Raw genomic sequence first — 14,187 nt, forward strand, 5'->3', positions numbered from 1 at the left:
TATTTATATTGCTTTAATTTACCCTGTTCTATTGTTTTCAAAGGCTAAATCTGGAAATAAATTTGTATCCAAGCTGAGTATCAGGTACCAGCCACCCTGCTGCCTCACAACTAACAAATAAAAGTAGGGGGGTTAGAGATTCCCAGCTGTTAGCCTTCAGCTGTTTTAGCACTAGGACTCCCATATTTATCAGGCATCCCGTTGGCTAATGATGGGAGAGTTTATAGAAGACAGCTGGAGGGCTAACGTTGAGACAAAATGCTAGCTCTGTTGAGTCACAATGGCTACAGTGTATGTTACCCTCTACAAAAGCTTTCTGCAAAATACAGAGACCTTTGTGAGTGATGCACATATCAGCTGGCTTTTTGCAAAAGGGAAAGCATTACCAAAGATCACCCCCCCCAAAATTGTTGTTTCTCATTTTAATAATAATTTAGTGGACAGTATGGGGAAGACAAAAAAGGCACTGTAGGGCTATATTTCCCACACAACAAGCAATAGAAATATACAGAAGAAGCCTCTTGTGCAGAATAATGTGCCCATCCCTTGCTGAACTAAGAGGGAACAAATACATGCAAACATGGTGTATTTCATGCTGGACTATTTCATAAGGTCCTTCCAATGGTTATAACCAAAATTGTAATAATGTCATATTGCTATTTAAAAAGGAAATGTAAACCTTTAAAAAGAATGAATGTAAAACTGACCAGTGTACTAAGTACTTTTGCAATTTACAAGCATTTTCTTTTAATATTCCATGAGATAAAGGAAAATTTAGACCAACGATATAATGAATGTTGTTCTACCTACTGATGAGTGAAGCCTTTATTTAAAGGGAAAACAAACTCCCTTTTTATGACATGAGCCCATCCAGCTAGGCTTAGATAGAAAAGGTACAAAAATATATGATGATTCCACAGGGTGAAAGGAAACCTTTGACTCTTAATTAGCATTTAGCCAACCTCCTGGAAGAGTTGAGCTGGTAATTCATTGTCAGATCTGTCAGTTTAGCAAGGTTGACAAATGAGATCCAAAAGTTGGCCCTGCAACCAATCAATAAACTCATACAGTGAGGCCTACAGAGGTCCTTTGGGCAATCAGATCTTCAAACCTGGTTGTTTAATATATGGGCAATATTTGGCCAGATATCTGTCGGGCAGCCCAGCTGGTGGGTCCCATGCTTGTTGCAATAAGCTGCTGAGTCTGGCAGTTTTTTATTGGTCCGTATATGGTCGCTTTTAGTCAACCCTTCCCTAGTTGCAGTAATGGATTCTGGAAATTAAAGGGATTTTGTCATGATTTCTATGGTGTCGTTTTAGTTACAATGTAAACAGTGTAATTTAGAAATACTACCATATAAAATGTTATTTTTGAACTAATCAATGTATTTTTTAAGTTGTAATATTGGTGTGTAGGCAGCCATCTCAGATGATCGTGCCTGATCCTATGCTTTCAGAAGGACCCAGCACTTCACAATGGAATTGCTTTCAGATAAGCTATTGTTTCTCCTACTCAATATAACTGGATGAGTTGCAGTTTCCTCGTGAGGCAACTTCGGGCGACTTCAGAAAACAAAGCACACCGATTGCCATCCCGCTGGCAACATTCATTCTAGCCGGCGGGAGGCAGTTCGGGAGATTAGTCGTCCCGAAGAAGAGGAGATTTGTCGCTGGGTGACTAATCTCCTTGAATCTGAGCGTGTGTCTCTGCCCTAAAGGGTGACTGAAGGTTATCAGAGCATAAATAACAATCCTGCCTTTTTTTCTTTGTGCCCCTGAGGAAGACCAATATGGTCGAAAACGCATTGGGCTCATTTTAATTTGTGCATATTTTTCGTTTCTTCTTTTTTTCTTAAGTAATAAATATATGATTTAATTTTTCTAAATTGAGTGTGCAATCCTTTCCATATTTTCTATTTGTGAGATTTGGAGACCCATATGGGGAGTCTCCCTTTGGATTAGCACCTCGCATTATATATTTTTAAGGGTGTCCTCTTTTCTAATTTTTAGCACAAATCACATGAGGGCACCTGGGAAACTATGTCAAGCCACGTATCAGATTTCAAAATTTATAAAAAGAAAACCTTATTGGCCTTTTAAAAAATGTATTTCAGTGCAGAAACTGGAGCAGCTCTATTAATGGATGCCTTTAAAAAAATAAAAGTTTTCCAGTGACAGAATGCCTTGAAGTCCCAGAATCCACCTTTACAACATTAAAGGCCATGAAGGGGTTGAATGATTCTTCCAGTCAAAGAGGAGGAATGGGAATGGTCCTTTTGTAAAAATAAATATATATTTAAAGCAGTTCAGTGTTTATGCTCCTATTTTTACAGAAGTCAGACTAAGCCCAATTAGAGCACAACTGTCTACATTTTTAGTAATGCTTTTTCCTTTTAGGTTGAGGGTAACTTGATGCTTCACTATCATTTCAATGGTAAGGCAGCTCTACAACTACAATCAAATTGAACTCTTCTTAACAACAAGAAAGCACCGCTGAGCTATCTCACAAGCAACTGGTTCAAGAGGCAGCCTTTTAGTTTGGAGAAAGGTTTTGACTTAACAAGTCAGTCTCTGGTGCAAAAAACAAACAAACAATATTTATATATTTATACATATATGGCTGTTTTGCCATTTTCACAGTCAGCTTACATGAAAAAAAAAGAGCGAAATCATTAAACCACATTGTAGATGTAGTATCTCCGATCGCAGTGATACTTACTTCACACGCCCAATGTTTCTTTGTGCCGATTTTACAAAATATTAGGAAAACAGGAATATAAACTGTACAAAATTACCATCAGTGTAGCAAATTAGCCTACTTTGGTTGCATATTTCTTTTTTTCTTTTTCGTTTTGGTATTTTTTCTCATTTGTATATTAATTCAGTATTTTACAAATGATGGGCTAGTGTAAAAAAAATATTTTTTTCCCCAATAAAAGTAGATATAGCGATGCTACAAAAAAAGTTCATCTAAAAAGATGGAGGTTTGGAAAAATACAGCTATAAAAAAAATAGAATATGACTATACATCATCGGCTGACAGGGATGGTATGCTGATCTTTGCTCTTGTGAAGTAGGCAATCTTCTCTCTGCAATAAAAGGAACACTTCAGTTAATCACTGATTTATTGCCTAGTATAAAATAGGGATGCACTATTCAGCAAGGATTCAGCCTTTTTCAGCAGTATTCGGATACGGACGTGAACTTGTGCCTGGTCGAACCGAATCGAAATCCCATGTTACTTTTTGGCACAAAACAAGGAAGCCAAACATTTTTTAGCTGCGCATGTGGCTTTTTTCCCTCCTTCCCACCCTCATTTGCATATGCATATGGTTCGTTATTCGGCCGAATCTTTCACAAAGGATTCAGCCAAATCCAAAATAGTGAATTCGGTGCATCCCTAGTATAAAACAACATGTCCCATTAAAGGAAAAATTCAGTGTAAAAGTAAAAACTGAGTAAATAGATAATAAAATAATAATAATAATAATAAAATAAAAAATGTTTCTAATATAGTTAGTTAGGCAAAAATGTATAATAGTATAAAGGCTGGAGTGAGTGGGTGGATGTCTAACATAATAGCCAGAACACTACTTCCTGCTTTGCAGCTCTCTAACTCTGAGTTAGTCAGTGACTTGAAGGGGGGCCACATGGGACATAACTGTTCAGTGCGTTTGCAATTGATCCTCAGCATTCAGCTCAGATTTAAAAGCAACAGTTATGACCCATATGGGCTGCCCTCTAATCACTGATTGGTTACTGCCTGGTAACCAATCAGTAGAAACCAAGAGAACTGCAAGGCAGGAAGTAGTGTTCTGGCTATTATGTTAGACATCCAGCCTATATACATTACATTTTTGACTAACTATATTAGAAACATTTTTTATTTTGCACAGCCTATTTACCTAGTTTTTATTTTTATACTGAACGATTCCTTTAACTGTGGGGTACAGATTTCCCTCTATGTGGAGTGCACAGAACAAACTTGTATAATACACAAGCAATACATCGCCAGCTATTCCTGCAAGTATTGTCGCCTGTGCCTACTAACTCTGTGTTCTGCTCCTTGCACCCCTTAGCACTCCATCACTTGTGCCATGAGGATCTGTAAATGAGTCCTTTAATATAGTAGGGATCATTTACAATGGCAAGGCAGAACACTAGGTGCCCTCTATATTATGCTGTGCACCAAAATGCTTCTTGCTCTGCCTTTGGGGAATAAGGCATAAGCATGCAGTGGCACAAAGGCTCCTGAACGTTCCACCTGCTCTGATGTGCTGCACCAATAGGAATCCCCTATGCACCAGCTGAATTGCGCCAATGCAATTTGCACCGAATATATGAAACAGATGCAACTTTTGAGCTAGAGTTGACACATCAGATGCAAGGTGTGAAATGTGAAAATGTTAAATAGACAAAGAATAACAGCAAACTTACTGGTCCTGTAAAGTTTTAGACACTGTTAACCCTGGGAGAGGTATAAATCAGTAACGTGGCAATGTTTGACTGTGCGGCACAGAGAGAGAGTCTCACCTGAATGACTGAACTTGCAGAGGCACCTTCTGGCTCTGTTCTCTGAGCCTGCAAACATCTTTTGAGGCTTTTCTCATCAATTTTTCAGCATTCAGACCTTGCTTTTGTTCCTCTTTTGACTGTTCAGCCTACAGATATACAAAAATGCTTAGCATTCTATTAAGACATTACAGGGGTTATTTATCAAAATCTGAATTTTTTGGATTATTTTATTAAAAAAAAGTCAGACCAAACTAGAATCTACAATTTGACCTTATTTATTATAAAAAAAAAAAAACCTTAATTTAATCAGATCAGGGAAAACTCGCTAAAATCGAGTGAAAATCAGAATTGTACAGTTTTTTTCAGATTTTTTCACCAAACCGCTCAAATTTTTTGGGCTTTTTCCCAAAAAGCCAGAATTTTTTTGGCTTTTTGCCCGAAAAGCCCAAAATAGTCAGATTTTCGGGCTAATTTCAGCACAGACAGAAACTTCCAAATGGGATAGGGACCTCTCCCATCTACTTATATACAGAACAACCTCGGCAGGTCTGAAATGGAGGATTTTCGGATTCAGACTTTTTTCAGCCTTGGGGTATGATAAATCTAAAAAAAACATCTTTTGAAGCTTTTCTCATCAATTTTTCAGCATTCAGACCTTGCTTTTGTTGCTCTTTTGACTGTTCAGCCTACAGATATACAAAAATGCTTAGCATTCTATTAAGACATTACAGGGGTTATTTATCAAAATCTGAATTTTTTGGATTATTTTATTAAAAAAAGTCAGACCAAACTAGAATCTACAATTTGACCTTATTTATTATAAAAAAAAAAAAAAAAAAAAAGCTTAATTTAATCAGATCAGGGAAAACCTCTCCCATCTACTTATATACAGAACAACCTTGGCAGGTCTGAGATGGAGGATTTTCGGATTCAGACTTTTTTCAGCCTTGGGGTATAATAAATCTAAAAAAAAAAATTTTCCACTAAAAATTCAGATTGTATAGTAAACAAAAACTACAATACTGTATCCTCTACCTGTCAGATACAAAGCACAATCAAAGAAGCAAACAACTCTTTCCTGACAATTTCTTCTGCTCCTGATTTGGCAAAACAGTAGAGCAGGGGTCCCCAACCTTTTTTTACCCGTGAGCACCATTCAGATATAAAAGGAGTTAAGGAGCAACGCAGGATTTGGGGGTGCCGAATACGGGCTGTGATTGACCCTTTCATAGCCCCTATATGGACTTTCAACCTACAGGAGGCCCAGTTTGTCAGTGCACCTGGTTTTATGCAACCAAAACTTGCATCCAAGCAGGGAATTCTATGATAAGCACTTGCTTTGAAACCATCTAAGGAGTTGGTGAGCAACATGTTGCTCACGAGCCACTAGTTGGGGATCACTGCAGTAGAGGAACACAATATGTTATGGATGGATGTGTAAATAACAAAAAACGTGATTTAATCCTAGTGGAAATATTGGATGCATGTACCTGCTTAAAGGGGTAGTATACCCCCCTTTTGTTTTAATCACATATAATCAACAGATTTTGTTATTTCTTTATCTTATGAGGACGAACAGGGAAATTGAAGCTACTCTATGTTTGGTCCTTGTGACATAGATAACTATCTTAGATTAAGCCTAAAAACACTCATTGCACTCAACTTGAAAAGGGGGTGTACTTCCCTTTTAAGGCTTATGATACAGAGATTAGCAGCAGTTACTAGAAGGTACCTAAAAATTGAATTAATCTCACATTGATCTGTTCAACAAGTACCTGTTTTTCAGCTTGTTTCAAGAGCCTCTGGAAACGCTCATCTTCCAGTACACATGTAGGCAACTCTGTCTCTCCTCTGGCTTTCATCTCCTCTAGCCTCAGCTTTAGGTCTCGTAAAGACTGAAGCTCATCATTGAGCCGACTCTGTCTGGTAAGCGATGCTTGAAGATCCAGCTCCAAGTCTATAGAGGTCCTCTCACGGCATTCATGCACAGTTCTTCTGGTCATCGGCTGGCAGATGGGCTATTTTCAGAAGAAATATGTCTTTTGTTAACCTCTTAATCAGGCAGTATCTATCACTGGTATCTGAAATAATACGATTGCTGTGCGTCTACAAGGAGGTGTCCATTGAGGCATAAAATATAGTACCTTCTACTCATAAACACATATATTCAGTGTCCAACTTTGCTCATCTGACAGCACAAATAATGTGAGCTCTTCATTTCAATATCATAGATCACTGATGCGAGTGGGCTGCTAAGGAATAACAATGTACAACTTTAGTAAAGAGTGAGCAGTTGATCGCTATGCACATACAGAGACATTGCCACTAAAGATTTTAAGGGAGCTACACCTTGCTCTCCCCATTTCTAACAACAATTCTTTGTTCTACAAGACTAACATCAAGGGGTGCAGTACTTAGGGTTTACCCTTCTCAGCATTTAATCTCTGCAGCCCCCCAGAATGCCATTAGATTTCTGCATGGAGGCTTCTTGTATGATTTTAGCAGCACTGAAAATATTCTTCCATATATGGGGAAAATTGCCTGTTGTCTGCTTTCCTTGTAAGATCAGGAGAAGAAGATAACTGGGTGTCTGCTTGAATATCAGCATGAGATGTTGTTTTTGTTGCACCACAGCAGGACTGGCACAGCTACAATACTTCATTATGAAATATGTAAATGTCTACAGTGTACACACTGAATTAAAGCCTCATACCACTTACCCGCTTCACTCTCAAGCTCCGTCTCTCATTGGCATTCCTAATGAATGGAGACTTTTTGGCGAGGGTAGAGCTGTCACTGTCGCTTCGATTCAGCTGTGAAGAGAGAATAATGCATTAAATAAACAGGGGGGTAACATCAGCAGGCCAGACCCCGCTACCATAAAAATTTTTGTACTCCTGGCCGCACCGCATAGCGAAACCCCGCTTGCGCCGTTTGCTCTCTGTCAGTTTAAAGAAAAAGAAAGCAGCAGGGATTTCAATGCTATAGAGGAAACCGGGGCCCACGCAGTGTCTGCTTCCTCTGTAATTACGCCAGTGTAAATAAGCATAAGAGCCATTATTTCTGCACTGAGTTTAGGTTTTCTCCCCCGACACCAATGAAAAAACACAGAATGAGAATGGCTTATCTTGAACGCAATGACCCATTTACTGAAACACTGCAAAAGTGCTCTTTTAAAGGAGAACTATACCCTAAAAATGAATATGGCTAAAAATGCCATATTTTATATGGAACTTATTGCACCAGCCTAAAGTTTCAGCTTGTCAATAGCAGCAGTGATCCAGGACTTCAAACTTGTCACAGGGGGTCACCATCTTGGAAAGTGTCTGCGACACTCACATGCTCAGTGGGCTCTGAGCAGCTGTTGAGAAGCTAAATTTAGGGATTGCTGCAAATTATCCAGCAGAAAATGAGGTTGGCCCTTAATATAAGCTGATGCTACAGGGCTGATTATTAAATTCTGATGCTAATTGCACTGGTTTCTGTGCTGCCATGTAGTAATTATCTGTATTCATTACTAATCAGACTTATATTTACATTTATATTGTACTATATATTGTGGGTCCCTAAGCTCAGTAAGTGACAGCAGCACAGAGCATGTGCAGTGAATCAGCAGAAAAGAAGATGGGGAGCTACTGGGGCATCTTTGGAGACACAGATCTTTTACTGCTCTTTTTTTCCTGCCCTACTCCTTTAGTTAGGCTTTATTTTTATTTATTTTTTTTATTTTTTTTAAGTTTTTTTTTTTAAAAAAAAACTATTTTGAAGACATTAAGATCATTACAGTGATATGAAATTGAAACAACACCACCATCTACTGGTCGACCAACAGACTTGTGCTGTTTCAATTTTATTATATTATCGTTGTAAAAAAATTGCTAATACATGTATGAGACCTGTTATACAGAATGCTCAGGACCTGGGGTTTTCTGGATAAAGGGGCTTTTCCATAATTTGGATCTCCATACATTAAGTCTACTATAAATTAAGATACACAGAAAAGGCTCATTGATACTGGACACTGGACGCACTGATGTAAATTTCTTTAAAGGAATTGTTCAGTGTAAAAATAAAAACTGGGTAAATAGATAGGCTGTGCAAAATAAAAAATGTTTCTAATGTAGGGACCCGAAAGGGTTAATTTCCCCTTTGGTCGGAGCCTCATGGCTGAGAGTGGGGTTTCCTAGAGTTTCCAGGGGCAGAGCTCTTGGATTGGTGCAGCCTGGTTGATTCCAAAGGAAGCCACGAGGTGTCGCTGTGCACCAATATAAAAGGAGAATGCCATGTGCTCACACAATCATCTTGATTTGGATCTTGAGTTGGATGCAGGATGGAGTGATCGTTGGCTGGGGTGCTGCAGTGGCAGACCTCAGGCTATGGAGACACACCACAGCCCTGTGTGGGCTCAGGGATAACTAGACCCTGATATTCCGGAAGATAGATGCCAGACACTGGACTTTAAAGGCTTGTGCTATAGACAGTACTGGGAGCTACAGTTCAGCAAATGGATCAAGCAGGTGATATGCTCAGCTAGGAGAACCTGGAGTTAGAGATGTCATCGCTGTGGATGCCTGTCAGCTCAGTGTGAGACTACCCGTCTGTGTGACTCCTTTGGGGTGAGTGTTACCTGAGGGAAGGGGTAGGAAAGGATGAGGATCCAGTGATCTCCTGTTTGGATAAACAGGCTGTTTGTGTGCCTGCCACGTGGGAGAAAATACTTTCCAGCGGGAAAGTATGTGGGCAGGTAGCGCTACCTAGGACTGGTACTCTTTTGGGGACAAGGGAATGAGACTCTTGGGCTGCCAAAATGGAGTAGTGCGGGACTTTTCCTGGCAGGGAATTACCAGGACTGGACTGCTACAGGTTCCTAGGGTAGTGGGCATTTTTATTAATGTGATTGTAAAGTGTTACTTCCCCTTTAAATTTGCATAAAAGTTATATTTGTTATATAATAAAGTTAGTGATTGATTTGTTGTCCTAATGGGGCCACCGCAGGTGTATTCCCAGATCCCATTAGGTGGAGGCACTGCCAGAGAAGCATTCCCAGTACCCTTTCACCTTGCAAAGGGGACTCAGGACTCGAGTTGGTAAGCAGGTATGACCTTGGCACCAGGGGGGTTAGCCAAGTGGTCGTTACACTAATATAGTTAGTTAGTCAAAAATGTAATGTATAAAGGAGTGACTGGATGTCTAATATAATAGCCAGAACACTACTTCCTGCTTTTCAGCTCTCTTGGTTTCCACTGATTGGTTACCCTGATTACCAAGCAGTAACCAATCAGAGACTTGAGGGGGGCACAAGGGCAGGTCCTGACTGAGAATTAAATAGGCCCTGGCATTTCAGGTACGCAGAGGCCCAATCAGCCCACACAGAGGCCCAAACAGCTCCCACCAGCCCACTAAATAGTGACTTTCTATGGGACCTTATAGCAGCCCCTCTGGCATTTGCCAGAACTCACAGATTGCCAGTCCGGGCCTGCACATGGGTCATATCTGTTTTGAATGCTGAGGATCAATTGCAAACTCCTTGAACAGATATGTCCCATGTGGTCCCCCTTCAAGTCACTGACTAACTCAGAGTTAGAGAGCTGAAAAGCAGGAAGTAGTGTTTCTGTTGTGTTAGACATCCAATCAATTCAGACTTTATACATTACATTTTTGGCTAACTAACTATATTAGAAACCTGTTTTATTTTGCACAGTCTATATATTTGGCCAGTTTTTATTTTCACACTGAACAGTTCCTTTAAAACAAACACTGAAGTATACTGCACTAAGCCATTATACTGGGAAGGATTACTACAAAGGACAGCCTATAGCAATATCAGTAGCAATGCAGAGCTGTGATGTCTGTAAGGGAAAATGAAGAGCATCAGCAGGGATAAAGCCATCAACTTCAAATGGAAGAGGCTTGAAACAGAAATGTAAACCTAGATCTCTTAACATCCTCCGTAACATTTTAATATTATTATCTTCATTCTTTATTAGTAAGGAAGACAATTGCATGAAGGAAATATTAACATGGATCCATCTTTTCTGCTTTGGACAAAATGAAAGAATAATTTACAATAATAAGCCTGTCAGTTTGCACGTTTCTTTTAGGGTGGGCTCATGTCTAGAGCATTAGAGGATCTCTGTTGTCTTTATTTTGGCTTATTGGACATGTGTTTTAAATAGTGGCCACTTCAAGCATTTGCACCAACATTACTATTAAAGACATCCATACGACTTTTCGGTACCCGCCCTATTCAAATTAACCTAAGCGCAAGAGTGCTAACGAAGTTTCGCGAGGCAGAAATGAACGCTAGCAAAATTTGCCAGCGAATCGGTCGCTGATGAAAATTCGCCCGTAGATGAATTTGCCCCCATGTGTCTACACGCACGCCAAAGCAGTGCCTCTCATTGCAGACACAGGAGGGAGCAAAAGCCAGTGCATTGGCTGTTTCAGCCCTTTCTGGCAGTAGCCTTAAAGCTATTATCTGCTGCTCATACAGATGATGTATGAGAGCACTTATACTTTGTGCTTTACTGGTAAAACCTTTTATCTGAGAAATCTACTGTACAGAGGGAGAAAGCTATAATCAGAGTTAATGCCGATGCTTATGATATGAGAGGTGCGTCCTAATCTTGGGGCAGATTAATGCCATTTCTGGTCATGATCCAGCCGATCAGTTTACAAGAGGAACAAATGATTATCAATGTCTGATTGACGTTTCCGGCAAATTCATGCGGTAGGGGAGCTGGTTGATCAGTAACGTAACTTGAGGGGGATGGGCCCTGGCGCAGGAAGCGCAGCCGGGCCCCCCGCCCCCCTCCGTACGATATTTTCAACCGGAATCCAGTGGTGCGCGAGCTGCCGGGGGGGCCTTGAGGGGATGCGCCCTGGCCCAGTTGCACCCCCTGCTCCCCCGGTAGTTACGCCACTGTGGTTGATTGTGAATGTTCCCTGAAAATGAATGCAGATTATCTGCTGATATTTGATCTATATACAATTAGTATAGCTGATTTCTAAGCTTCCTGGAAGTGTTTTGTAGCTTGCACAATGATTTCTACTGAGGTGGTGTGGGTATATGCCAGGGACTGTAATGTGAGGAATCACTTAGAGCTACCGGCTAATGTTTTGTAATTTTAGAGGGGAACTATCGTGAAAATGAGAATTTAATATATGCTTCATCATACTGAAATAAGAAACTTTCTAGATACAATCAATTAAAAATTCTGTCCCGTTTCTAAAATAATCAAGTTAATCTTCACTATCCCTTCAGCATCTGTTTCTCTTCATTCTCTCTTCATGCAGGAGTTGGGTGTCAGATAATCATTGACAGTTAGATCCAATATATTTTATGGGGGGGGGGCTCATTTTGCCTAGAAGATGTATTAGAGCTCACTCTATTAAAATCACCAGAAATCCTGTCTCTCTACATGCAGGATTTGTGCAAAAGGCAGTTATTTGGTTAGATTTTGTTTGTACTGGAATCAGTTATTTGAGTGAGCTCTAATTCATCTGCTAGGAAAGGAAGCCCCCTATTAGATATATTGGATCTAACCGTCAATGAATATCTGACACCCAACTGCTGCAGGAAGACAAAATGAAAAGAAACAGATGCTGAGAGAGGGATAGTGAAGATAAACTTGATTATTTTTAGAAATTATGCTGAATTTTTAATTGATTGTATTTAGAAAGTTTCTTATTTCAGTATGATGAAGCTTATAGTAAATTTTTATTTTCACAATAGTTCTCCTTTAAGAGCCAGGGCTTGTCATGTCCGTTCTTGTGACTAAATCACAGAGGGGATCATGAGCCACAATTACGAGTTTCTTAAAAACAAGAAACATGCGAAAAGTTATACTGGCTTTACAGCCTCTCTCTTCTCCACTTACTTTAATTAGCCAGAAACAATAAGCACCGCTTAGTGTTTAATCAGACTCAAGCACACAGTCCTACTAGGCAAGATCATATAATAAATATCAGTGTTTCTATTTCTCCGCGCTACTTTCATATGTGAAACATAACAGTAATCGCCACAAGGCATTTATGCATATTTTATTTTTGGCTTACTGTTTCCCCTATCCAGTATGATCTGTCCTGCTAGGTGCTAAGCCACAATTGGGTTTTTCTAAACAAAGTGACAAATTGGTTGAAATGATGATAAATCTATATAATGACTTATAACAGGAATTCATTTGAGGTATGCCTTTACAATAATGGACACTTCTAAAATAATGGCTAACCTTATACCAACACTGAAATGAATGTATTCTGTAGCATGTAGACTGTTCATCAGCCATGCATCATGTACACACCTCTTTATTGTCAAGTGCAACATATCTGCAAAATTATGTACTTAATACCTCTCAATTGCTACTGTCCTGCTCCCATCTCCAATAAAACATTGCAAACTGCAGAGATAGATTAACCTGGGGTCCACCCTAAACAGCCCATGAAATGCCCATACTGATACCCTACAGTTCTATAGGTATGAAATAATAGTAGGGAGTTGCATCCTTGGCTGTCTGCTGAGAAATATTACTTATTTTAATGCATGAAAACAATTAAATATTTTAATTGCAGCCTTACCCTACATATATATTGGTTCTTCTCTCCTGGGGAAAATGTCTGAGAGCGTACAATCATGCTGTTTCGAACAAAAGGCCGCTGCCTGGATCCAAGGTTAGCCCTCTCTTTTGGTCGGACTGAAAGATTTTCCCGAAGTGCTTCTTCTGTATTAGTTTCCTTGTCAACCTGTCAATGGAGATCAAGGTAAATAAATGATCAGTTTTGTGTGAATAACAGATAGGCAGCATCGTTTGGGCTACTGTATCTGCTTACTGAGCATGTCTAGCAAATACAAAGGATTCATGTTAATTCTAAGGATTACTTTAGAGGTTTGAATTGTTCACCGATAGTTGGCTCTTGCCCCCTGAAGGTACTGCAATTATAACAAACTTGGCAAGTCAGTATCACTGTTTTGAGTAAAACTATTGTATTATTAAAAGGATTCTGCCATGAATTTTATGGTTTGCTTTTTATTTCTGAATTACACGGTTTACATTGCAAATAATTCACTCTACCATTTAAAATGTTATTCTTGAACCAACAAATGCAATATTGGTGTAGAGGCAGCCATGTCTGTGCGTTGTGCCAGATTTCTAGGCTTTGAGAAGGAGCCAGCAGTTCAAGATGGAACTGCTTAGAGACAGCACTTGTGTATCTCCTTCCGATTGTTTTACACCACAACCTAGGTCGTGCTGCCTTGTGGTAGACAGGAGAATAGCACCCAAGCAAGATTTTTGCATGGGTGCTATTCTCATGTCTAAAGGGAGCATTTATAAATGCAAACACATTCTTCAGCAGAGGTGTCAGGTAGCTGTTTATCTACCCATTATTCTATTGATAGGCTGTTGATGGGCTGCTGGAGAGGGAAGGGGGGGTTTATATCACTCTAACTTGCATTGTAGCAGTAAAGGGTGACTGGAGTTTATCAGACCACAAGTCACATGGCCTCTAGGCACCTGGGAAACTGACAATATATCTAGCCCCATGCCAAATTTCAAAATTAAATATAAAAAAAAATATGTTTGCTCTTTTACAAAATGTATTTCAGTGCAAAATTCTGCAGGAGCAGCACTATTAACGGATGCATTTTTGGGGGGGGAAAAACAGTTTTCCTGTG

At 39.6% G+C, this 14,187-nt stretch overlaps 1 protein-coding gene across 3 annotated transcripts in view; it reads right to left on the reverse strand.

The window, feature by feature from the left end:
• Positions 1-2,270: 2,270 nt before the first annotated feature.
• The window catches only part of wwc2.S (WW and C2 domain containing 2 S homeolog), a 99,709-nt gene continuing 87,792 nt past the window's right edge, over positions 2,271-14,187 (reverse strand). For 2 of the 3 annotated variants that reach the window (XM_018243193.2, XM_041579510.1), the window contains exons 19-23: positions 13,092-13,256; positions 7,235-7,327; positions 6,290-6,532; positions 4,533-4,660; positions 2,271-3,088 (exon numbers count right to left, since the gene is read on the reverse strand). In XM_018243193.2, the coding sequence (XP_018098682.1) occupies positions 3,022-3,088; positions 4,533-4,660; positions 6,290-6,532; positions 7,235-7,327; positions 13,092-13,256 (696 nt within the window). In that variant the 3' untranslated portion in view covers positions 2,271-3,021. Of the gene's footprint in view, positions 3,089-4,532; positions 4,661-5,082; positions 5,201-6,289; positions 6,533-7,234; positions 7,328-13,091; positions 13,257-14,187 lie in introns of those variants that run through there. The other variant, XM_018243194.2, reaches the window with a different exon arrangement.

Source organism: Xenopus laevis, chromosome 1S, assembly GCF_017654675.1.
Source record: "Xenopus laevis strain J_2021 chromosome 1S, Xenopus_laevis_v10.1, whole genome shotgun sequence".
Classification (NCBI taxonomy): Eukaryota; Metazoa; Chordata; class Amphibia; order Anura; family Pipidae; genus Xenopus; species Xenopus laevis.